The 24,408-nt window shown below is 51.1% G+C and overlaps 1 protein-coding gene across 1 annotated transcript in view; it reads left to right on the top strand.

Annotated features, from left to right (window-relative positions):
* WDR18 (WD repeat domain 18) overlaps positions 1-23,274 on the top strand; it is a 39,488-nt gene extending 16,214 nt beyond the window's left edge. The window contains exons 4-10 of the mRNA XM_083483989.1: positions 386-527; positions 2,664-2,807; positions 4,108-4,172; positions 4,519-4,643; positions 12,387-12,553; positions 20,909-20,977; positions 21,996-23,274. Of these exons, the coding sequence (XP_083340115.1) occupies positions 386-527; positions 2,664-2,807; positions 4,108-4,172; positions 4,519-4,643; positions 12,387-12,553; positions 20,909-20,977; positions 21,996-22,127 (844 nt within the window). The 3' untranslated portion in view covers positions 22,128-23,274. The remainder of the gene's footprint in view (positions 1-385; positions 528-2,663; positions 2,808-4,107; positions 4,173-4,518; positions 4,644-12,386; positions 12,554-20,908; positions 20,978-21,995) is intronic.
* Positions 23,275-24,408: the final 1,134 nt, after the last annotated feature.

Raw genomic sequence — 24,408 nt, forward strand, 5'->3', positions numbered from 1 at the left:
CAATGGGTTCAAGAGCATATTCACCTCTGAAAATCTTGAGTTTTTCCGTAGTGTATTGTTTATATAGTCCAGCACTTTCTCCCAAAACTTAGTAAGTGTGCGACATAGCAGAAGCATGTGTTTCAAAGAAGCATTGTCCGTATTACATCTCCAACAAAGAGATACATTAGATATAGAAACATCAGGGAGTCCAGATTATAAGAAAATCAATACTGTCTCCCGTGAAAAGCTTGAAGAGAGCCAACTCCAGACACGCCATTGCTTTTATTTGGACAAATGCATCTGGAACTGAGCCACGTTCCCTCACACCCACCATGCACATTTTCTGGGACCCCCACTTTCTTTGCCCCGCTTGCTGTATGCTGAGGCCTCTTCCTTTCCCCAGTGTGCTGCAGGCTGAGAACGCCCAGAGCCCGGAGCCCCGCCATGTGTGGTCAAGACACAGCCTTCCCATCACAGACCTCTGCTGCGGCATGGGCGGCCCCATGGCCCGTGCTGCCACAGCCTCCCTAGATCAGACGGCCAAGGTAAGGGCGGGCAGCAGGCCAGGGGAGTGGGGTGCCGCTCCTCAGGTAACAGGGACTGGCTGCACAGGGAGGAGTGGTGGGAGGTGCCAGCCAGGAAACCCCCAAGGGAAATCCTGGAGGAGGAAAGCTCAGGGATTGGTGGTGGGACACCGAGCAGAGGGAAGATTAGGAGGTGGTGTTGGATACTGAAAAGGTAACAGGGTTTGGTGAGCAGGAGGAGTCTGTGACAGGGAGCAGTTCAGACTCCCGGCTGCAGCAGAGGAGGGGAGTCAAGAGGCTGCAGAAGAACCAGGAGTCTGCCTCTCTGACTGCAACAAGCTCTCTCCACGAAAACACAGAATAATGAGGAGGGCAAAACAGAGGCCAGAGGTGTGCAGACACAGTTTGAGACGGCTTGGGAAACATCTGGGAAAGGAGGAGCCTTAAGATGGAAGGCAGGGACCTTCAGTCCTGGCAACAGCTCCATAGGGGCAAGACCACCTGGGAAGGGTTGCTAAGTTGTATGCCGTTTCCTTGAATAAAAAGTTAACTGACCATGGAGCCCGACGCCTTTCATGCTGACCTGCATCTGACTCCAGCCCTGACAGCAGGGCAGAAACGTCACAAGGAAGCCCTGCGGCAGCTGGATCAAGCCCCTCTAGTCCAGCGTCTTTCCCCCACAGTGGCCAGCCAGGTGGCCCAATGGGAAGCCCCAATGTTAGAAATCAGCCAGGTGCGTTTTGTGACTTGCATGGGTCCAATTGCAACCCCATGGAGATCTCTGGATGCCAGTTTGGCAACTGACATCTCCATCTGGCTGGCCTCTCCAGCAGGTCAGCAGAAGAGCTTATTTAATGCATTTATCTCCCGCTTTTTCATCCAAGGAGTCCATTGTTCACCACCACCCCTTCTCAGTTAACCCCTGCAACAACCCTGTGAGGTGGGTTAAGAGGCTGTGACTGACTCACAAGGTCATCCAGGGAGCTCCATGACTGGGGATTTGAACCCTGATCTCCCAGGTCCTAATCCAACACCCTTAACCACTACTGACTCTCTAATTGGGCGTTAAACTCCCACCTCCAAATTGATTCAGGGCAGGCTGTGGGGCAGGTGGTTCTCAGGTTGTGGGGTGCTGTACACAGCCTCATAAATACACACAAACATGCACACGGCTACATTTTGTACAGATGCAAACAGGAGCAGCAAGAAAATGTAGTATGGAGCGCTTGGCATTCTTCTGTTTTCCGGGAGTTTTTCTATAAAGATTTGTGTGTGCGCGTGTGTGTATATGTCTTCGAACATATTCCTCCAAGACTGCTGACACCTCCCTCTTGTGCATTTTGCCTGCATCAGCTATAATAATTCATATACCGGCGACATCATTCTTTGCTACACATCTCTTGTGGCCTGAACATTATTTAGCCAAGTCAGCCCAAAAGTTCACGGCGACGGCCGTCAGTGGCCCTGTGACAGCCATAGCCTCTCAGCCTTGCTGGTTTGTTGTGGGGATTATATGAGGAACGGGAGAACCAGGCACACCACCTTGGGATCCTTGGAGAGAGAGGAGGGATAGAATTGCAGCAAATAAATAACAGATTCCTTTAAAATTAAACATACTGGGGAGCACGGGAAGGAGAGGGCAGGAGGGGTTTGATCCTGTGGGGGACCCCTGCAGCTTCCCCTCCTGCCTCCCACCTGCCCCTCCTTCTCAGAAAGATGGGAGTTGGAGCCCAGCAACGTTTGCGGGGGCCACAGATCTTCTCCATCCCTGATCTGATCTCTCAGGAGGGAATGCCTGATAGAGGCTTCTCACAATCTGTCATAGGGTCAGGAAGGATGGGACAACAAATGTTACCCCGTCCCCTGGTTTTATCTCATGTTCAATTGCAAGAGTTTGCCCATCCATTCCCAAGCCCCTCTGCCGTGTTCCACTGCCGTTCCGTCTTGAGCTGCAGGGGTTCCTGGCCCACCTTTGTACACCCTTGGTTGATTGGTCCTAAATAAATCCATAGAATTGTAGAGTTGGAAGGGACCACAAGGGTCATCTAGCCCAACCTCCTGCCCAACGTGGGGCTCAAACCCACGACACTGAGATTAAGGGGTCTCGTGCTGTACCAGTTGAGCTATCTGTATGCTTCCTCTTCTCCTCTCTTCCAGCTTTGGGAGATCTCCTCTGGCGACCTCCTCCTCTCCGTCGTCTTCGACGTGGGCATCCTGTCGGTGACCCTCGACCTCACAGAATACCACATGTTCTGTGGTGGCATGGACGGCTCCATCTTCCAAGTCGACCTCTGCGCCTGGGTAGGTCCGATTCCACACATGGCATTTTATGCATTGTGACTTTGCAGTTATTTTTATTGATTGTAGTTTAGTAATTATTTATTGTAACTGTTAAGAGCAAATTTCTGTTTAATAATTATTTGCTGATGTTTTGCGTGTTAATGTTATTGTGCACTATTTATTATATTCTAATACATTACTGAATGTTACTTTATTCAAAATAAGTCGTCCCGTTTTAAAGTTATGTTTTATTACAACTTTCTGTATTGGATCAGATTAATATAAGGTGTGTGTGTGTGTGTGTGGTTTTTTGTTGTTGCTATAGACCGCCTTGTGCACTGTAATATGGAAAGGTGGTATACAAATTAAAAGTTAAATGTAGCACTTAACAAAGGAACCCGCCTGCCTTACATACAAACATACAAAGCATGTATGTTCTGTGTTGCTTCATACTGTCAACACTGACTGGCAGCAGCTCTCTGGGGCAGGCAGGTGTTTCTCCCAGCCCTACCTTGAAGTGCCAATGAGCTACATGGGAAGTCAGGGGTCGGGCAGGTTAAGACACCCCGGGGCCTAAGAGATTTTGTTTGTATTATATTATTTATTTTTAACAAGTACAAAATTACAAGCGCACTGAGTAAGATAAGACACATAAAAAAGAGAAGATAGTACCAATGTAGAAAACAAAACGGGGGAAAATATTGTGTACATTACCCCCCAAAAAATGCAGGGAAATTTTGATACTGTAGTTAATTAGACCTTAATCTAACAGGTATTTATAAAAATGAATTCCAAATATCGTTGAATTTTCCATGGCAAGTCTACATTTGTACACAACTTGTTTATGTGTAGCAAAGTTGTACATATCTTCAGCCATTAAAGCGAGCTGCATTGTTATTTTTCCAGTTCATCAGTACCAGTCTTTTTGCCGTAGTAAGAGTGCGGAGAGTCCACTCAATAGTGTTTTTAGTGATGTTCAGTGATTGACAGGTGGGTGGGTCTGCCCACCTGTCAGTCACTGAACATCACTAAAAAAACACTTGACTAATGGTGGGGTGGGGGAGAGATTTGCCACCTCTGGAGCAGACAGATCTGGGCTATTTTTCGAGAAAAAGAGGAGCTGGATCTGACCACCATCGCCTCCCTTGTTCTCTTTGAATGGCCATGGCGTCCACCTGAGGGGGCCGGAACTGAGTTCCTGGCTGTGTGAACCAGCAGCCCCACCCAAGTACCTAAGGCAGCTTCCTGGTTCCCACCCACCCACTTTTCCTGGCAAAGCTTCAAAATATAGTTTGTAACTTCCCCCTCCTCTTTCTTTCAGCCCGTGCAAAGGGAGAGGGGCTTCCAGACAGAAAGGGAGTCTGCCAAGATCTTCAAAGGGCATCGGTGAGTGCTGAGGCAAAGGTGGGGTACAGCAACACAGGGACGGGTTTTTGGGTGATTTTTGGTTTGATTGGATTACCCTCTGGGTCCCTTCCAAATCCACAATTCATTCATTTTATCGGATGGGCGGAATTCCAGCCAGGCCACAACACTCAGGAGAAGGTGCACGAGACACACAGGTCTGAGGGCTGCCCGTCCCAACATAGACCTTAAGGGGCTTTGGCGGGGAGGGGCCAGACATTTGGGTTGTGGGCGCACCCTGTAGCATGCTCAGCCCCTTTCTCTATCAACGGGGATGGCTTCAGATACGCTCAAGACACAACCTGGAGGCCCTTTGTCTTCCCTCCAGGAACCAGGTGACGTGTCTCTCCGTCTCCACCGACGGAAGCCTGCTCCTGTCCGGCTCGCATGACGAAACCGTCCGGCTGTGGGACATCCAGAGCAAGCAGTGTCTGCGCACGGTGAATTACAAAGGTACACAAGTGCTGTGTGCCTATATGCACCTCCGCAAAGGGTTGCAGCGCAGCCCCAGCCTTGCATGCAGAAGGTCCCAGGTCTGAACCCTCTTCTGCATCTCTTGAGCAGAACTCCCACCTGGGGCCCTGGACAGACCTTGCTCCCAAGTAGCACAGGCAGCCCTGAGCGAAGTGGACCAAGATGAGTCTCTGTGTGAGGCAGGCTCCCTACAGTCCGTTCGTTCATTTGTTTTTTAAAATTATATTTTTTTAAGTTACAACATATACAATCAATCTTCAACATATACAATCAAAACACAGTTTTGTCTTTTCTCTTGTTTTTCTCGACTTCCCACCCCATTTTCCACAGAATTGTTGCATCTCCCCTTCTGCTGCTCCTTCTCTTCTGCCTATCGAATCACAACCACAATATTATAGTCCAAATTCTTCTGTTGCTCATAGCTCAAATCCTGCTCACAAGTTCATGCTATAATATTTCTTTAAATAGCCAAAAAAAGGCATCCATTCTTCCATAAAACACACACCGTTAGAGTCTCTTAATTTTCCTGTTAGTTTTGCCAGTTCTGCATATTTGTTTTGCAGGTTTATCAAACTTTCTTTGGCGAAAAGCTACCAGTGCAGTACGTAAGATCAGATGAAATGCAGAAAAGGCAGGGAATTGCAAGCTCAGTTAAGCAAAGCACAATAGCTTGCATCCAGCTCAAGTTTTACCCAGAGTAAAAAAGGTAAAGGTAGAGGACCCCTGACAGTTAAGTCCAGTTGCAAACGACTCTGGGGTTGTGGTGCTCATCTCGCTTTACTGGCTGAGGGAGCCGGCATTTGTCCGCAGACAGTTTTTTCCAGGTCATGTGGCCAGCATGACTAAGCCGCTTCTGGCGAAACCAGAGCAGCGCATGGAAACGCCATTTACCTTCCCGCCAGAGCAGTACCTATTTATCTACTTGCACTTTGACATGCTTTCGAACTGTTAGATTGGCAGGAGCTGGGACCGAGCAACAGGAGCTCACCCTGTCATGGGGATTTGAACCACCAACCTTCTGATCGGCAAGGCCAAGAGGCTCAGTGGTTTAGACCACAGTGCCACCCGCATCCTCTTCTGCTATCTAGCTGAATGTTAAGATGCTCTGATTTCAGCTAGTAACCGGGATTCCAGAGGGCTGCAGTGGCCACACTAAAAACTCAAGTTTCTTTCCCCAGCCCTGCCTGGAGATGCTGGAAGTAAAAGTGAGCCACCCTGCTAGTCCTCATGCTTCCAAGCAAATAGCTGAAATCGGAATGGACGACTTTGCCTTATGCCAAATCAGACCCGTGGTCCATCTAGCAGAATCTCTCCTGGAGTTTCAGGATCAGAGTCCCTTTCCTCGGAGGTGCCTTTCCCAGCTCAGATAGCCAAAATATTTTGTTTATACCAGGCTGCTGAACTTTCTACTGCAGAGCAGAGTTTTTAGGCATTCTCAGCAAACTGTTATGGGTTCCTTTCTTCTGGAATTCTTCTCCCTGAACAGGAGAAGTGGTGTCCGTGTTGTTATCCGAGCCACCATTTCCTCATATCGAGTCATCTTTACGTAATCTTCATTTTAGCTATTTCTCTTTGTCTAGGGGCAAAACTCTTCTCTTCCCCACCCCCAAGAACACAGCACAATTTGCAAAATCCTCTTAGCCCTGGCTGGTTGTGTGCGTGTGTTTGGCATGTGCCCTGCTTTGTTTTGAAGCGGTGCTCAAAGCCTTGCGCTGGCAAAGAGAAAAGGAGCCATAAAGCCTGCATGGCTGAATCTTAAAAACCTCACGATCTGACTTGAGGATCGTAAATTTCTCAATGTGCTGAGCCGCGCTTGGTGCCTGCGCTCTCTTCCCCCTAATCCTGGGTAGAAAAAAGTGCCAGGATATAACAATGCAGCTGGCATGGGGAGTGTTGGTTCGGCGTCGGCCAATGGGGAGGCAGCCCTTGTCCACCCACTCCTTCCTGGAGAAGAGAAGCAAATTATTTTCGCACAAGTTTTATTAGGAAAGGGGATTGGGAGATAAAACTGCCGGGTTTTGCAAGACCTTTTGTGGTGCAGCAACATTTGGAAAACTGGCGTGGGTGGTTAGGATTCCAGGCACCGGCTGATGCCCATGCGTCAGCCAGTGTGGGCAGGTGGTGGTAATAGTAACAACAACAACAACAATTTGTTATTTATACCCTGCCCATCTGGCTGGGTTTCCCCAGCCACTCTGTGTGTCCTGACGCCAGGGCTGCTGCTCCACGCTGTGGCTGCCTGTCCCCTTGTCCCTCTAAGCAAATGTTGTGTGCCAAGTGGGTGCCCTCAGGGTCCCAGTTATGGAATCATAGAATTGTAGAGCTGGAAGAAACATAAGAACCTCACAGGATGAGCCCAGTGGCACACGGGGTCCAGCATCCCATCGCCACAGGATTCACAACTAAAGAATCCCTGGCAGGGGACCGTCCAACCTATTTAAAAACCTCTGAGGAAGGAGAGCCAAACACCTTCCGAGGAGACCGTTCTGCTGTTGAACAGCTCGAAAACCGGAACACTCACTTCCGGGTTTGAGTTCCAAGGTACGACTGCACTTGAAGATGGCCATAATGCCATCCCTCGGCCTTCTCTTCTCCAGGCTGAACATGCCTGCAGCCCCTGAAAACTCCTTACTCTACCACACAGGTCTCTCCCTGGGCACAGGAGTAATTATTATTATTGTTTGTTTATACCCCAGCCACTCTGGGCGGCTTCCAACACAATATTAAAATACAGTAATGCATCAAACATTAAAAGCTTCCCTGAACAGGGCTGCCTTCAGATATCATCTAAAAGTCTGGTAGTTGTTCTTCTCTTTGACATCTGGTGGGAGGGCGTTCCACGGGGCGGGTGCCACCACCGAGAAGGCCCTCTGCCTGGTTCCCTGTAACTTGGCTTCTCGCAGTGAGGGAACCGCCAGGAGGCCCTTGGCACTGGACCTCAGTGTCTCGGCAGAATGATCAGGGTGGAAATTCTCCTTCAGGAGCAGTGCAGTGGCCTGGAGCTCAGAGACCTGCTACTGATTGTGCCTGGCATGATGCAGCTGGGTGCTACCCAGGGCCATAGCTCTGTGGCAAAGCCTCTGCTGGGCTTGCAGAAGGTTCCAGGTCCAGTTTGCAGACAGGACTGGTAGCATCCCTGCCTGAACCCCTGGAGAGCCACTGATATCCAGTCTGTGTGTAGACTGATTAAGGGTCTGGAAACTAAGCCTTAGGAGGAGCGCTTGAAGGAGCTGTGAGACGATATGATAATCATCTTCAAATATCTCAAGGGCTGTCCCATGGAAGAGGGAACAAGCTTGTTTTCTCCTGCTCCGGAGGGTAGGACTTGAACCAAAGGCTTCAAGTTACAAGAAAGGAGATTCTGTCTAAACATCAGGAAAAACTTTCTGACAGTAAAAGCTGTTTGACAGTCTCCCTCGGAAGGTGGTGGAGTCTCCTTCCTGGGCGGTTTTTAAGCAGAGTTTGGATAGCCATCTGTCATGGATCCTTGGCCTGGAATTCCTGCATTGCAGGGGGTTGGACTAGATGACACTCAGGGTCCCTTCCAACTCTACAGTTCTATGAATACTGAGGTTGAATAGGCCCAACGGCCTGGCTCTGCATAAGGCAGCTTCCTCCATTGCTTTTCAAACAGCCCATTATTCAGAAACATGAGGACTAGAATCTTAGTTTTAGCGGAAGGGCCCTAGCCCTGCTCTGCATGTTCGAGGTCCCAGGTCCAGTCTCCAGGTAGGACAGGGAATGTCCCAGAACTAGTTTTGAACTGCTCTCCCCTTCGCAACAGGGCAAAGAGCCCTTTTCTCCCTGTCCTTTATATAACGGCGTTGTTCGTCCCTCCCTCCTCCCCTCCAGATGTCTAATTACTTTTCTCCCTTCTCCGAAAAGAATCCTGTCCAGACGCTTGCAACTCTCTCTGCTGTTATCGGTGCCCCGGGGGAGGCATTAACATCCTTTATCTCGGCTGCGCAGAACACTTGATAAGGCGCTGCCGCTGGCAGCTCAGTTCCCGACACGTTCCTCTTTTCTTCTAAACCCTCCCCTTTCAACATCGGCCTCGGAGCTTCCCTCCTCCCCACCCGCTAAACCCTGAGCCAGGGTGCCTGCTCTGCTTCCCAGCGCCGCCTGCCTCTCTTCGCATCTGCTCCATCCCTTCAAAGCTGATCTCTTTTCAGGGCGCAGAAGCCAGTAAATCCTCTGTGCGGTGCAAGCGGTGAGACAGCCCTAATAACGAGGCTTTGGAGCGCCGCTCAAACTCGGGTAATTTAATAACATTCCGTGTCCGGCACTTCCACTGAGCTCCGGGGCAGCGGGAGGAGAGAGAGAGAGGCCATCCTTCGTTTTGTAACGAGCTGCAGCTGGTTTTCAGCACTCGCCAGCTTTAGGAGCGGCACTTGGGTCAATAATGGCTGAGCCGGGAGCTGTGCCACGAGAAATGAGCAAGTGAAAGTCTCCCGTGAGCGTGCCTGCTGCTTCTCTGCATGAGTCTCTGCTCCCGCCTCACCTTGGCAGGACCCAGTTAATCCCGCCACATAATGGCACGGGTTGCTGCAGGATTCTTTGGTCACACGAACGTAGTAGTAGTAGTAGTAGTAGTAGTAGTAGTAGTAGTGAAGCAGGGGGCTCCTGTTGCCCCTCTGCATGAGTTGTCGCCCTGGGTTTGCTGCCTTGGGAGTGCAGTAGTGATTTGCACAGGGAACATGGGCAGAGAATGAACCCACACTCCGTTTCCTGTGCGAGGTGCCATTCCACTCCCTAGGAGGCAAGCCCAAGGCAGTGACTCATGCAGAGATTCAACAGGAGTGCCAGAAGCGGACTGGGTGAAATATGATTTTCACAACAACCCGTCCTCTCCCTGCAGAGAGAGATTTCCCATCAGCACATGCCTTGTTTCAGATCAGACCCTTCGGCCATCCAGACCACAACCTCCTGAGGGATTCCGTTCCGCTGTCGAACAGCTCTTACTATCAGAAAGTTCTTCCTGGTGTTTAGTTGGAATCTCCTTTCTTGTAACTTGAAGCCATGGGTTCGAGTCCTGCCCTCCAGAGCAGGAGAAAACAAGCTGGCTCCCTCTTCCATGTGACAGCCCTTGAGATATTTGAAAATGGTTCTCCTGTCTTCTCTCAGTCTCCTCTTCTCCAGACGAACCATACCTAACTCCTTCAACTGTTCTTCATAAGGCTTGGTTTCCAGACCCTTCATCATCTTGGTCTCCCTCCTCTGCCCACATTCCAGCTTGTCAACATCCTTCTTAAATTGTGGTGCCCAGAATCGGACACAGTACTCCAGGTGTGGTCTGACCAAGGCAGAACAGAGTGGTACCATAACTTCCCTTGATGAAGAAGGATTTTCTTTTACCTGCACTGGATCTTCTGGCTTCATTTGATTTCCACAAGCTATGATGTTACGACAGCAGGAGGAAAGCTGTTCTCTGCTTTCTCCAAGAAATGCGTGATTCGATGCCTTCTCCTCCATCAGTACCAGTGGGCCGCAGGCCAGTCCGAGGCAGAACTATCTTTCTGACACTCAGTTGGGGGAGCCAGTGTGGTTAGAGCATCAGGACTAAGACCTGGGAGAAAGGCCAGGGTTCGAATCCCCCCACTGAGCCATGAAGCTTGCTTGGGTGGCCTTGGAAGCTAGCCTCTCTCAGGCCAACCCTACCTCACAGGGCTGTTGCGAGGATAAAATGGGGAGGAGGAGAACCACACACCGCTCCTGGGAGAAAGGCAGGGCAGAAATGCAATCAATAAATAGAACGAGAGGCTCATCTGAGCTCTTAAAAAGCTATTTATGGACGAATCCTCTTTGACCCGCCTCCCTGCCACTGGGAAATGGATGGGTGTGGCACCCTGTTCTGCCCCAGCTCCTTGCAGATGGGGGTGGCGGCGGGGGGCACACTTAACCAAAAGCTCCTGAGAGCTCCAGCTGCGGGCCCTGCGGAGGTCTGACTGGTTTTGCATGCCAACTCTAAAGGCAGAACCAGGTTTGGTGGGGGGGGGGGTGGATGCAGAGAAAGCTCACAGGGACACTGCTGGAAATAGATCTGAAGAGTCAAAAGACCAGCCTGGAGCCTTTGGCAGCTGCAAGCAAGGGATTCAAATTTTGTTATTCCGGCTGCTGTTTCCAACGGGTGTTGCTCTCAAATGGGTTGGGAAGGAGGAAGGCCTTGCTGGATGCACTGTGTGTGGATATATACTGAGTAACGCCTGGCTTGGTGAGCAATGAGCTGAGGACCCTGTCTGACCCACCCAGCAGGCCATTCCTGGCCCTGTCCTCTTGCTTCCGAAGTCTTCTTCCTCCACTTAGTTTGCCAGGGCGATGGATGCAACAATTTGTGAGTGCAGAGGGGTGAGCTGAGGTTGTGGCGTCGGGAGCCTGACGGCAGCCCGTGTGGGTAAATGCGGTAATTAAAGCGCTCATTAACTCCGCTGAGTGGATGTGTGCGATAGATCATTACCGCGAGACAACTTGCGAGCGCACCGGGGCCTGGGTGATGGATGGCTCGCTCGGCGGAGGACGGAGAGGCCGCGATGCTTGGGGCTGCGCCTGGTCGCCCCCGGGGAGGTCTCCAAACAGTTCCCTGCGGTCGCCTCCAGATGCCTTCCTAGCTAATTGGAGGAGAAGCTTGGAGAGGTGGCGGGGGAGCCGACAGCGAGGAGACGCAGACACACACATGCCTTGGATTCTGTAGAGCAGAACCACCAAAAGATGGTGGAGAGGAGATGTGATTCCTCGGAGGTTTTTAAGCAGAGGTTGGATGGCCATCCGTCATGGATGCTTCCGCTGTGATGCTTGCACTGCAAGGGGTTGGACTAGAGGACCCCCAGGGGTCCCTTCCATTATTCCCCCAGGCAGGGCTTGGAAAATACACCCTGCCTGAAGCCCTCAAGAGCTTCCGCCAGCCAGTGTAGACCAGTGGTTCCCAAAGAGAATAGTACTGCCCCCTGGGTGGGGCGAATACCTAAGTGGGGGTTGCTAGGGGGCAGCAGGGGCCCCCTGTAAATGACAGCCAGGCTCTGGAAAGCTGGCATCTCCCTGGATCAAGTTTGTCAGCTTTGCTGAATTAATTGAACAATTTTTAATTGGGCTTTGAGTGAACGGGCAATTAATTGCCGCTGTTTTGAATTTTATCGTGTCATCATCTCCCTTAGTGCGCCGTGCAAGCCGCTGCTCTGAATTATGCTTTTTGTGGGGCAGAGTAGTGAGCACACGGGGCGAGTTGATGAACCAAGCTGGGAAAGGTTTGGGAACCACTGTTGCAGACAATTTTGGGCGAAATGAACCCAAAGTCTGGCTTCGTCTAAGGCAGTCTTCCTGCGCCTCTCTTGAATTACCCCTTTAAATCACTATGAGGACTGGAAACCTTACTGAGCTGTGGGACTTGTCGCCTAAATAGAAGGGTGCATGCTCTGTGTGCAGAAAGGCTGGGACTGACTCCCCATCCGAAAGCCCAAAGAGCTGCTGGCAGTCACAGTCCTGAGATGGATGGCTTGGTGTCCTGACTCAGCATAAGGCTGCTTTTGACTTGTCAAGAACCATGAAGACTAGCCTCTCGCTTCATTTTCAGGGGAGGGTCCACAAGCTCCGTGCGCGAGAGGCCTCTTCCAAACTCTCCCAATTTCTATAATTCCGCAGCCAGCCCCTCAAACGGCATCCCACATGCTTCTCAGCCCTGCCATAAGCATACCTTGCCGCTAAATCTCTCCCTCCCATTTGCTCCTGCAGGTCCCGTCACCAACGCCTTCATCACCCTGGCTCCAGCCAACATGCTAAACCCGGAGAGCAAGCCCCGCGTCCCCCTGCCCAAGTTCAGCCGCCACCTCTACACCATGGAGAACGCGGGGAGCCCTGCCAGCGAGGGGATGGTGCTGTGCCTGGGAATGCATCAGAAGGTAGGGGGGGGGGGTCTTCGGCGGCTTCCCCAGCAAACATGGACCAAGTGACCACCAAGCTAGAAATCCCTCTTCGCTCTTGAGAATGGTGGGCAAAAGGATGGCAGAACGCTTAACGCCCCAGGTCCACTGGTATAAAGGTCTCACTAAGACCAATAGATTTGAGGCTATTTCTGGAGGGTTCGATCCTCAGTTGGAAAGGCACAGTTGCAGAATCGTGGAGTTGGAAGGGACCCAAAGGGTCGTCTAGTCCAATCCTCTGCGATGCATGGGTCAAAGTTAAGAATAAGGCCTTTTGGCTGCCCAGGTGGAGAATAGAGAGCGGGACGTGTCTGAACTAGAAGAATGTACGAAGGGGGGAAAATGAAACAAAAAGAAGATTCATTGCTCTTCCACTCTCACAGCTCAATCTTCAGAGATGGCGATTGCCCATGATTCTTGGCTAGAGATGCTCGCGGGAGATCTTGCAGGAACTCAGACCTTCCTGGGAGATCTCGCAAGCCCATGCCAGAACTGGCAGGTGGAGAGGGCCTTGTCCCCCACCCCCAGCAAGGCAGGGGGCTTAAAAGGACTTCTGTCTTGCTTGCATTTAATAATAGTAATAGTAATAATAGTAGTAATGATAATAATAATAATGTGCAGGCCATCTGGCTGGGTTGCCCCAGCCACTCTCAGTGGCTTCCAACACATAGAAAAACATAAAAAACATAAAAAACTTCCACATATAGGGTTGCCTTCAGATGTCTTCTAAAAGTTGTATACAGTGGTACCTTGGGTTACAGACGCTTCAGGTTACAGACTCCGCTAACCCAGAAATAGTACCTCGGGTTAATAACTTTGCTTCAGGGTGAGAGGCCCCATTAGCTAAAGTGATACCTCAGGTTAAGAACAGTTTCAGGTTAAGAACGGACCTCCAGAACGAATTAAGTTCTTAACCCGAGGTACCACTATAGTTATTTGTCTCCTTGACAGCTGCTGGGAGGTCGTTCCACAGGGAGGGCGCCACCACTGAGAAGGCCCTCTGCCTGGTTCCCTCTCACCTCACTTTTCGTAGTAAGGGAACCACCCTCAGAGCTGGACCTCTGTGTCTGGGCTGAACGATGGGGGTCTACAGGGCTGAGTTTGTCTTTCTCTTGCAGTTTGTAATTGCTTTCTCTGATTACACAGCAGACCAAATAAAGACATGTTTTATAGCAGGAGAGGCGGAGAGAGAAGGGACGGAAGTGGGACCCAGGCGTGGTGGGCGAAGGGAACACACCTCTGAGCTCTGCATGCCTGTGTGCCAAGCCTCCTTCCCCTTCCGATGCAGCAGGAGCAGGTGGCTGTTCCCTGCTGGAAGAGGCGATGCAGATCTGAGAGAGGCAGGGCTGAATGTTCTGGTACAATTATCCCTCAGGGAAAGGAACAGGTTGGCAGGAGAGAGAGAGGGAGTGTATTATAATCCTGTTGTTGGGCACTGAGGCAGTAATAAGCTGGAACGTCTCCACCGCACCTTGGCATCTCGGCATAAATTAACTTCCAGTGTTGGGGAGGCCAGCAAGATCCCGGCCAGCTCAGCCTCCTGTCCCCACAGTGGCCAAACAGTTGCGCCAAAGGGAAGCCCACCAGCAAGATCCGAGCGCAGGAGCCCTCTTCCTTCCTGTCGTTTCCAGCATCTGAGATTCAGAAGCATTGCTGTCTCTGACCGTGGAGGCTGAGCATAACCATCCCGGCTCGTACCCCTTCATAGCCCATTCCTCCACCATGCGTTTGTCCAATTCACTTTGAAGCCATATGGGTTTTTGGCCATCACCACTTCCTGTGGGAAGGAGTTCCGCAGTTTAACGAAGGGTTTTGTTTTATCTGTCTTGAATCTTCCAACCAGGCCTTCCTTGTGTCAGCAGCTTAGATCTGAAGTGCCTCAAGGACTGCCCGATTCCTTCTGCCCTGCCTTGATCAAAGAGACCTTCTGGTGTGGCACTCTTGTTGCTGTCAGACAGCTGGTCTCTGAGCATCCCTCCTTCCCTCTTTGAGACTTGGGTTTCACAAGACCCTCTGCTCCGATCCCGGAGGTTCTCCTTTCTGCCTGGGACTCTTCTCTTGGGTTCATGCAGGTGGCTTTGAGTGGAGACCAGGTGACTTCAGGGACACTAGAGGTGGACAGGGGGCGGGGAGACGGTCCCTCTACCCGCTGGCGAGCTTTCCGGGGACACCTGGCTGCCTGACTCCAGGGAAACGGGAGGTGGCTTTGCTCTCATGTCCCCCACAACGTCATAAAATCTCAGCCTCCCCACTCAAACCTCCAACACCCCTTTGCCAGGAACGCATTTCGTTTTCCCAGCAAGGGGTTGCGTACGATGCCCTCGCGCAGCCGCTCCAAGGAGAGGGAGAACGAGGGAAGCCGGCGTTTCATCCGCCTTGCCTGTTAACCATCGCTCACTGCGGAGGCATTTTCTCCTCCTGCCTGTCTCCTCTCCCCCCAAAACACAAAGGGTGCTTTGATGTGTTATCTCTCCTGCCTGTCATTTTTCCCTCTCCACCCGCGAGACTGATGGGGCCGTCTTCTTTGATGGATTAGCTCCTTGCAAAGGGAGGCTTCGTGCCCGCTCCTCTCCCCTGGCACCACACTGCTTGTCCTTTTCTTCTTCTGAGTTTCCTTGAGCTGCGGCGGGCAAAGTGTCCGGCCGCCCACCCCAAGGCTCTCGCCAGGTATCTCATCTAGCGTTCTTGTAACAGATTCCCAGGAGCGTCCACTGTCAGCCCTGCTCCTCTCCTCTGCAACGTTGACAGCGGCCCCAAACCTCCAAGGTGCGATGTCTCTTGTTCACCCAGCAAAAGGAAGGATGTTTCCGAACCAGGAAAGGGGGTTGTTCAGGTTGGATTGGTTTGGGAAACTTCAGCTCCCCCTCATCTTGGGGAGTCCGGCAGAATCCTGACAGCAGAACAAGATTCTAGCCCTCATGACTGCTTGGGGGAGGGTGGGAGACTGAAAACTTGTGAGAACACATCAGAAGAGTCCTGCAGGGTCAGGCCAGTCAGGGCTCATCTAGTCCAGCTTCCTGTTTCTCACAGTGGCCAACCAGCAGTGTTTGAAATTAGTCCGGCTACAGGTGCATTTTGCACCTGGCTATCGGCCACTTGCAACCAAGTGAAAATTCCTGGGTGCCAGGATGTCGCCTGACATCACCACCTGGAGGTGCCTGCCTGGGCATCCTTGGACCTGGCCTGTTTTCACACACTAATAGGCCATCCTGTAGAATTCTGTCTGTTGCATTTTATCTGCGCAATCAGGATGAATTTCAGCAGCCAAAATGCTTTTTCAGTGCAGCCTGAGCAAGAGCAGTGAGCAACGTTATAGTGAATTGTTGTCACTTGTCTTGGCTTCCCCCACTGCCCTGCTGAGAGTTGTGAATGCCTATGTTATGAATGGTCTGTGTCACTAGGAAGAAAAAGAGGTCGGAATGGGCTGATACATATGTAGACTGTCCCTGGATCAAGTGACTTTTCTTCTTTGCTTTCTCAAAGCTCTTAACCCAGCCAGGGGCGTAGGAAGGGGTGTGTGGTGGGGGTGGTCTGCCCCGGGTGTGATCCCAGAGGCAGGTGACAAAATCCCCCCTGGGTGGATTGCGCCACCGCACCGCGATGGGCCCCCCGCCGAAGGATCACGCCTCCCCCGGGTGCACGACATGTGCACAGCTCCAGGTGCTGGAATGGCTAGCTCCACCACGGAACCCAAGATTGTCCCCTGAACTAGCCAGATGTTTAACTGAGAATCAATCAGAGTCAGTCCCTCATTCGGAAAATAAGACTTAAGAACTGTCTTGCCCCCCAAATGGCATCTAGAGGTTCTGTTTTGGCAACTGCAACCTTGGTTTAAGGAGTCGTTTAGTGCCTGGCTTGTGTATCTGACTTTCTAACACTGCAGACCATATCCTCCTTCTGGGAAGAGGACCTGAGTGTGATAGTGGAGGGAGAACATAGCCATGGAAGCTAGTAGGATTCATTTTGGTCTTTTCAGAGCCATCTGTAAGAACCCATGAAGGGGGCAAAGGAGAGCCCTTGATTCCAGCATCCTTTTCTCACGTGGCCGACCAGGTGCTTATGGGAAACCAGAAAGCAGGGCACAAGCTGCTGGAGTCCAGAAGCATCACTGCTTCTGTTCGTGGGGCTAACCGCTTCTGATGCAGAATTTTTTGAGACGTTGGTTGCATTCTGAAAAGCCATTGGCATCAGTTGTGCAGAACCACCTCGCTTGTCGCTCCTGAATTGAGGGTTCTTTCGCTCGCTTTTGAGGCTGTGCTTTTGTCCCCGGTTTGTTTTAAAACATAGCTGCTTTTTTTTTAAAATACCACCCTCTGGCGGAAACATTTTCCAGGGCGGTTTTACCACAGACCGTAAAACAGCAATAAAAAAAAGCAGCACAGTTCAATAAAAAGCAGAACCCAGCGTTGACAGAAAATAAATAAATCAGAGGTTGAAAACCTGGGAAAATGAGAAACGTATCTGCTTGGCATCAGAAAGACACGAAGGCAGGGAAGTTTTAAACGGATGATGTTTTGTTGTGTTTTTAATATTTTGTTGAGAGCCGCTCAGAGTGGTTGGGGCGAGAGAGAGAGAGAGAGATCATTTCCCCCACAAGTAGGGGGAACAGCTGAAAAGACCCTCCCATGTTTGCCACCCACCTCGTCCAAGGCAGCCTGGGCAGGCGGACTTAAGAAAGGACTCCACATTCTATGGATTCCATTTGTATTTTTTGAAGTGCCTATCTTGTTGCAGTATGGAAAGCTTTAATGAAAATTTCAAGACAACATGGGCAGGTGTCTGGGGCAAGTGGGGGGAGGGGAGTGACTGATAGCCACATCATCTTGAGGTCTGGGGGACTTCAGATTTCCAGGGGCTGAAATTGCCTACCCCCAGGCCACAGGAGGAGCTTTCACTAGGCTTCCCATTGGGTCATCTGTTCGGCCGCTGTGAGAACAGACTGCTGAAGCAAACTTTGTGAGGAATGGTTGAAGGAGGTAGGTATGTTTAGTCTGGAAAAGAGGAGACAGAGGAGATATGAGAGCCAGCTTCACATATCTAAAGGACTGGCACATGGAAGAGCTGTTCAGCAATGGAAGGGTCTCCCTCGGGAGATGTTGGACTCTCCTTCCTTGGAGGTTTTTAAGCAGAGGTTGGATGGTCATCTGTCATGGACGCTTGAGCAGAGATTCCTGCATTGCAGGGGGTTGGGCTGGATGACCCTCACGGTCCCTTACAACTCTACAACTCTATGATTCTGTGACTAGATGGGCCACTGGCCTGACCTTTATTATGTCCTTGAAGGTGAAGAAGGACCTAGAGGGGCAGAGAGAGAGAAGCAAGAGTTTCTGTGACCTTTGAAAAAGGACGCTGCTCCCTTGCTATAAAATAAAATAGAGAGATTGCTGTGAAGGTCCTCTCGCTGTGTGTTTTGTGTGCGTTGAGAGAGGGAGAGAAACCCCAATAACATACTGTCTTCCTTTTGCAGACAGTAATAATCTAGAGATGATAGGGGGGAGGCTGGAATGAGAGTGCCAGAGCCGGGCTCTGCGGATCCCCTCCGTCCTGCGCGCAGGATAAAGATCTCCTCTATCTCCCATTATCGGCTGCGTGTCTGCTCCGAAATTAGAACAGAGAGTCTTGGGCTGCGTGTCTGGAGTTCACGATGAGCTGCTGCTGAGGCTCGAGGGGGGGGGAGGTTTTCCCTTTTTGACAGGAGGCAGGTTTTCAGGCACTTCTGCAAGGTGGCAGAGCGGCAGAGCAGCTGCCTTGCACACTGAAGGTCCCAAGTTCGCATCTCCAGAGAGGGCTGAGCTAGAGAGCTTGATGGTTTAGCTCCGTATAAGGCACCTTCCTAGTTAGATCAGCTCTTTGCTTGGAATCATGAGGACCAGAATCTTGCATTATTTGGAAGGAAAGGACCACAGCTCTCTGACAGACCACCTGTCCCTGGTCCAGCTCCCCACTAAGGTCATGGCCAGGTGGGGCCTGAAACCTTGGCGAGCCGCTGCCAGTCTGTGTGGACAATACTGAGGTTGTTGAGGTGTGGTCAGGAAAGGAGCCCTGTGTGGTCAGGCCGGGTAGTGAAAGGCCTCGCGTAGCTAGTAATTTCTTCTGGCTTTGTTGCTTGGGGAGCCAGAGGGCGACGCTCCTTGGTCCCTGCCCCCAATTCCGATGCTTCTCTTTCAGCGTGCAGCAGCGCAGAGTCCCAAAATGGCTCTCTGGGCACAGAGTGCTGAGCTTTGGCATGCAAAGGTGTCTGGGACTGGTTGGAGGCAGAGGAATGAGGGGGTCCCAACTGGGGGAACCCCAAGGAAGGAAGGCTAAAAGCCCAGGGAGTGGTGGTGGGACAAGAGTGAGTGGTCAGAGGGAGAAGCCTGGGGGCAGGAGGTAACAGGGAGAGGTAACAGGGCTTAGTGAGCAGGGAGAGTCTGTGGCAGAGGGAAGTCCAGGCAGAAACTGAAGCAGGAGACGAGGGAGGCCAGGAGGCAGAGGGGAAGTCTGGCTGGTAAAGAGTCACAGATGTCTCCCCCTCCTGCTGCAAAAAGCTCATCTCGCTGCTGGTCTCCCTGAACCAGGAGAGGCATGAAAAGGGCAGAGGAGAGGTTGGCTGCATGCAGGCCCAGTCTCCGATTGCTTGGGGAAAACCCTGGAGAGGAGGGGACTTAGGCAGCTGTGGGGAGGCAGGGACTTTCAATCTCAGCAACTGCTTCATGGGGGCAAGACTTACCAGAGATGATTTGCTGCGCTCATTGGGCCTGGAGCTCCTGTGCAGATCCTGGTTTTGCTAATAAAGACTTGTCTACAAGTCACTCGGTGTGATTTACTGCTGCTCTCTCCTGTCGAAAGGCATGTTCCAACCTTGCTCCCTCCAGCGGCCTGCCTTGTCACTCCTCTCTCATGGCCGGCCAGCTGATCATATCAGTCCTCTCTCTCTCTCTCTGATGGATGCCTTCTCAAAAAAAAAGCCTCTCAAGCAATCGTTTTGTCCCCGGTTATCACTGTTGGTGCGGTGTGATCCTCTTCATTTAAAAGAATTCCAAGGCTGGCAGAGCTTCTCCAGATCTCTTTGTGAGAGATTATCCCTTTAGCTTCTTCCTTAAGCGCTGCGGAAACTCTTTATCGGGGAGCACTTGAAATTCTTTGGCTTCCCTCCCCGCCATTATGCTGGAATACAGCTTTTGCTCCTAGGGTGTGGCTCTTAAGCCGACAGTTTGCCTTTGGCTCAACCGAAGCAGAAACCTGGGACATACCTCAGTTCTAGGCTCAATCCCCAGCATCTCCCTGGAGAGCTGCTGCCAGCCTGTGCTGGGAATATTGAGCTAGGTGGCCCCAACAGTCTGACTCGTATGTATTTAAAATAGCTGTGTAGGAATCATGAGGGCTATATGCTTAGTTTTGTGTAAAGCAGTTTCTTGTACCCTTGGGTGGGGGTTAAGGATTTTTTTATTTCATGCTGTAGTGTGTGTGTGTGTGTGTGTGTGTGTGTGTGTGTGTGTGTGTTTGATATAGCAAAAAGAACATAACAACAGATAAAAAATTAAACACGGAAAACAAAGCTATAGAACGGGTACAGTTGCACATTGGTTGAAATAACAGAAGTCTATGAGTACAGTCATACCTCGGGTTACAGACGCTTCAGGTTGTGTGTTTTTGGGTTGCGCACCGCGCCGAACTCAGAAGCACCGGAACGGGTTACTTCTGGGTTTTGCCACATGCGCAGAAGTGTGAATCGCAGCCTGCGCATGCGCAGACACGGCACTGCGGGTTGCAAACGCTGCTGGTTGCAAACGTGCCTCCCGCACGGATCACGTTCGCAACCCGAGCATCCACTGTATAGGATATAGGCATTACCTGGTTATCAAGTCTAGTGGGGACAGCCTGGGTAGCTCTGTTGGTTGGAGCCTGGTGCTGACAAGGCCAGGGTTGCAGGTTCAATCCCCGCAAGGGACAGCTGCAAATTCCTGCCTTGAGGGGGTGGGACTAGATGATCCTCAGGGTCCCTTCCAACTCTGCAATTCCGTGCCAGATTTGCCAGGCTTGTTCCAAGGGTCTCGAAAATGATGGTCCTTCTCTCTGTGTATGTAATAAAGGAATGCCAAATCATATAAAAAGAGCATGGGAGTTCTGGTCAAAATCTCAAATTACGCACAATTTCCTCCCATTTTCCAGAGCGGTGGGTGCCCAACACCCTATGTATGATTTGTCAGCTGTTTCCAATTGGGTTGCAATTACTGTTTGAGCTGCTTAGACCATCTATAAGACTGGTTCTTTTGACAATATGTCTACACAATGGCATTTTCAAAAATATCCTTGGCTCGTATATTGAGCCTTCTGTTCTTCTGTCTCCCACAGGGATCCGGAGAAAGCAACCTGGAGAAAAAAGAGCGGCTATACTCGCAGATGTGTGCAACAAGAGAAAAGGTGAGGCTCTCTATCCGTACAACAGGCGAATTTTGAGTTTTGAGAGGCTTGATCTTGACACATTGCAGACTTTATTTTTTCTTGACCAAATCAGATTTATTACTAGTTAAGTCAGCCATCGTGCCATTCACATACACAGACAATAAAAACAAGGAAGGTGTATAAGGCGCACTAAAATACCATTAGCATTTTGCTTTGCAGTAAAGTTTTGGCAATTTTTTTTAACAGCAGGCCAGCGATTCCTACACTGTGCACTGCGGCAGGTAATCCTTCACTTTGCTCCCCTTGAAAAGCTGAAATTGAAAAATAAAAACCTTGAGAAATAAAAGCCTAATGCCAGGCGGCAAGACGTGCTTTTTGAAAAAAGAACCGTGAAAAATCAGATTGGGCCTCTGGTGGAAGCAGTGAGGGGAGGGGAACCATCGAATCTTAAGAGTTGGAAGGGACCCCTGAGGTTCATCTAGTCCAACCCCCAGCTAAAGTGTCCCTGACAGATGGCTGCCCAACCTCTCCTTTAAACCTCCAAGGAAGGAGAGGCCACAACCTCCCGAGGGAGACGGTTCCACTGTCAAACTGGTTGTGTCGACCCCAAATCAACTCTCCAAAGCGACTTCATCTCTCTCGGGAGGGGGGAAAGGGTCAAGCAAGCCTCTGGCAGGGGAAGAGAGTCACCACTTCCATATTGGATGCAGCTATCTTAAGGGTTTGCATGGGCAAAAGCTGTGTTGGCAGAAGCTCATGGAATTGCAATGCCCTCTGGATGAATGTGGGTTTCGCCATCCCAGGATGGAGTGCCTCTTCTGAATAGAGCCATTCCTCAAATTCTGCCTGGTGGGAGACAGGTTTTCTTCACCTCTTGCCAGGGATGGAGGTTGCTGTGGCCCTCACACCATCTGCCTTCGTCGCCGCTGAGTTCAGGGTCCCAGGACGGGCAAAGCAGCGCCCTGAGCCAATACTCTGATCCTTCCTCCACTTCTCCACTCCCCATTTAGTTTTCAACCCCCTTTTTCCCTTGCAGAACTTGATGGGCGACCAGGAGCAGCTGAAGATCCAAGTGACTCAGCTGGAGGAAGAAGTGGGCACCTTGCGCAAGATCAACAAAGGCCTCTTCGACTTCTCCAGCCGCCTCATCATGAAGCAGGGAAAATAGCGGGGCGGGGGGACGGGACCTGCTCCTCCGAGCCCAGCCTGGTGGCAGCAGAGTGCTGCCCCCCTTGGGACAAGAACCTGGCGGCAGCCACACACAGCGCCTGGATTGCCAAAACTTCTTCCCTGGTCAGAGGGGCAGGAACGATGTTCATACCCTTGCCCGCTGGCAGGACCAGACTTCACACATCCAGAAATGTGGGGGGGGGGGCAGAGATGGTGTAAGTCAGGATGGTTCCAACAGGACGTTGCAGAAAGACATGGCCGTTCCCCCTTCCTGCTCCTCTTCCTCAAACCAACCAACGGGCCCTTTCTGCATCCTCTCGTTTTGCAAAGGATTCTGGGCTGCGCCATACGACCTGTTGCTGCTCCACCGCTGCCTTTGCCGCCAGGGATTGATGATCAGTAGTACGCCTGCTTCCTTTGGGGGGGCATGCAGGTGGCTTTTGGGGGTTCACCAGCCATTCTGGCATTCCGCAGGCAGATCTCCTGGCCACTGTCAGTCCAGGAGGAGAACGGTCCAAAGCCGTTGTCAGCAAAGAGGCCTCAATTCCTTTTAACACTGTGTTTTTGAGAGCGACAGAGAGGCCCCCCTTGGAAGTGGGGGAGAGGAGAGAGTCTTGTGTTTCATCGTTCCGCAGGCTGCAGAAATGAGGCATTGGATTCTGGGCTGGGTAAACCTCTCCGGGTGAGTTGTGCTTCTCAACGGTTCTCTCCCCTCGTTAAAAACGTGCACAAATCTCCCAAGCGCTCCCTGCTTTATGAAAGCTAGCCATTCAGGGGTTATGCACCCCCCATGCCATTTTTACATGCAGGGAGAGATTTATTTATTTACATTTTATTGAGCCTGCGCAAATTAGACCTTCCTGCCATTGAACTGAACCACTAAAATTCACGCAGCTCCGTCATGCACGGTGCGCCAGATCGTATCCTTAACCCTCCTCTTGTTGGTCAGGACACGCAGCTCCTTTTTTGTACTCTGGTGAATCTGCTTCTCCTTCCTGTCCTCTCTCTTCCCCCTACAACCCTTGTCTTTCTTAATTTTACTTCCTTTAAAAGAAATACCTCTGATTCCATGTCAGAACAAATCCTTTTCCTTTTATTTCTTGTTTTTTGTACTTTTTTTAAAAATAAAGGACTGTTTACCGAAATTGCATTTTGGTGGAGTGTTTAGACAGAAAGCGATTTAAGAGGCAACAGGATTGAAGCATATAAAATTATGCATGGAGAAAGTTGACTAGACAAAGGGTTTTGCCCCCCCCCCCAACACTAGAACTCGAGGACATTCAAAGAAGCCGAATGCTGAAGGCTCCCTTTGCCCTTAGTCATCACAGCTAAATGGAACCTCCAAATTCAGGGGCAGCCTACCCCTGAATGCATCTGTTGCCCTGATACCCTGCCCATGGCCAACAGCAGGACCCAAATGGCCTTTGGAGGCATTTGCTTCCTCCTTCGGCAGAGGGCAGACAGCCATGGTTGGTGGCCGTTGGCACTTCTCTGCAAAGAGGATTCCCCACTTGCCTCTGGGTCTTTGCAGGGGGCGCATCGCTCAGTACACAGAATCCTAGAATTGTCGTTTGAAAGGGGCCCCAGCAGTCTCATCAGCAATGCAGGAACCTCAGCTACAGCATCCATGACAGAGGGCCACCCAACCTCTGCTTAGAAACCTCCAAGGAAGATGTGGCTTCACAAGCTGTTCTGCGGATCTCGGGTGCTGCTTTCCCTACTGCACAACGGGAGCTGCTTGTGCACGTCCCATTCGATCTCGTCTCTCGGCCCCTGGAGCTGATTGCTCTCATCCTGGATTTCTGGAGGGGCCTTTGCTTCTCTGAGCACAGGGTGGGACCAGCAGCTTCCTCCTCGAGCAGATAGGCGCCTTGGGATGCAGAGATCACTTTCTGGTTGTCGTTCCTCCCTGAAGACCCCGTTGTTTCTGCAGCAGCGCCAGGCAGAGGCTGCCATTTTTATACCCGGCTGTTCAGCCTCTAAGCCAGCTGTTCCTGGACTTTTCTCCAGGTGGCCGCCATCCCCCTTGGTTCCATAATCTCATCCCCCGTGCCCCCTGCCCTGGAAAATGCAACTGCAGTTTGCATGGCACACTAAGAGAACAGCGCAATGAAATTCAAAGTGTCGGCGATTAATGGCACACATAATACAAAACCTAGTTAAAACTAATTCTACGGAATGGGTGAAATTGATTCAGTGGTGGCCCAGTAATTTGCAACTCCAATGCACCCCTAGAGAAAATGGTGGGGAGTGAAGGCAAAAAACCTATTCGCAAACCG

Source organism: Podarcis liolepis (assembly GCF_965112155.1).
Source record: "Podarcis liolepis genome assembly, chromosome: 18".
Classification (NCBI taxonomy): Eukaryota; Metazoa; Chordata; class Lepidosauria; order Squamata; family Lacertidae; genus Podarcis; species Podarcis liolepis.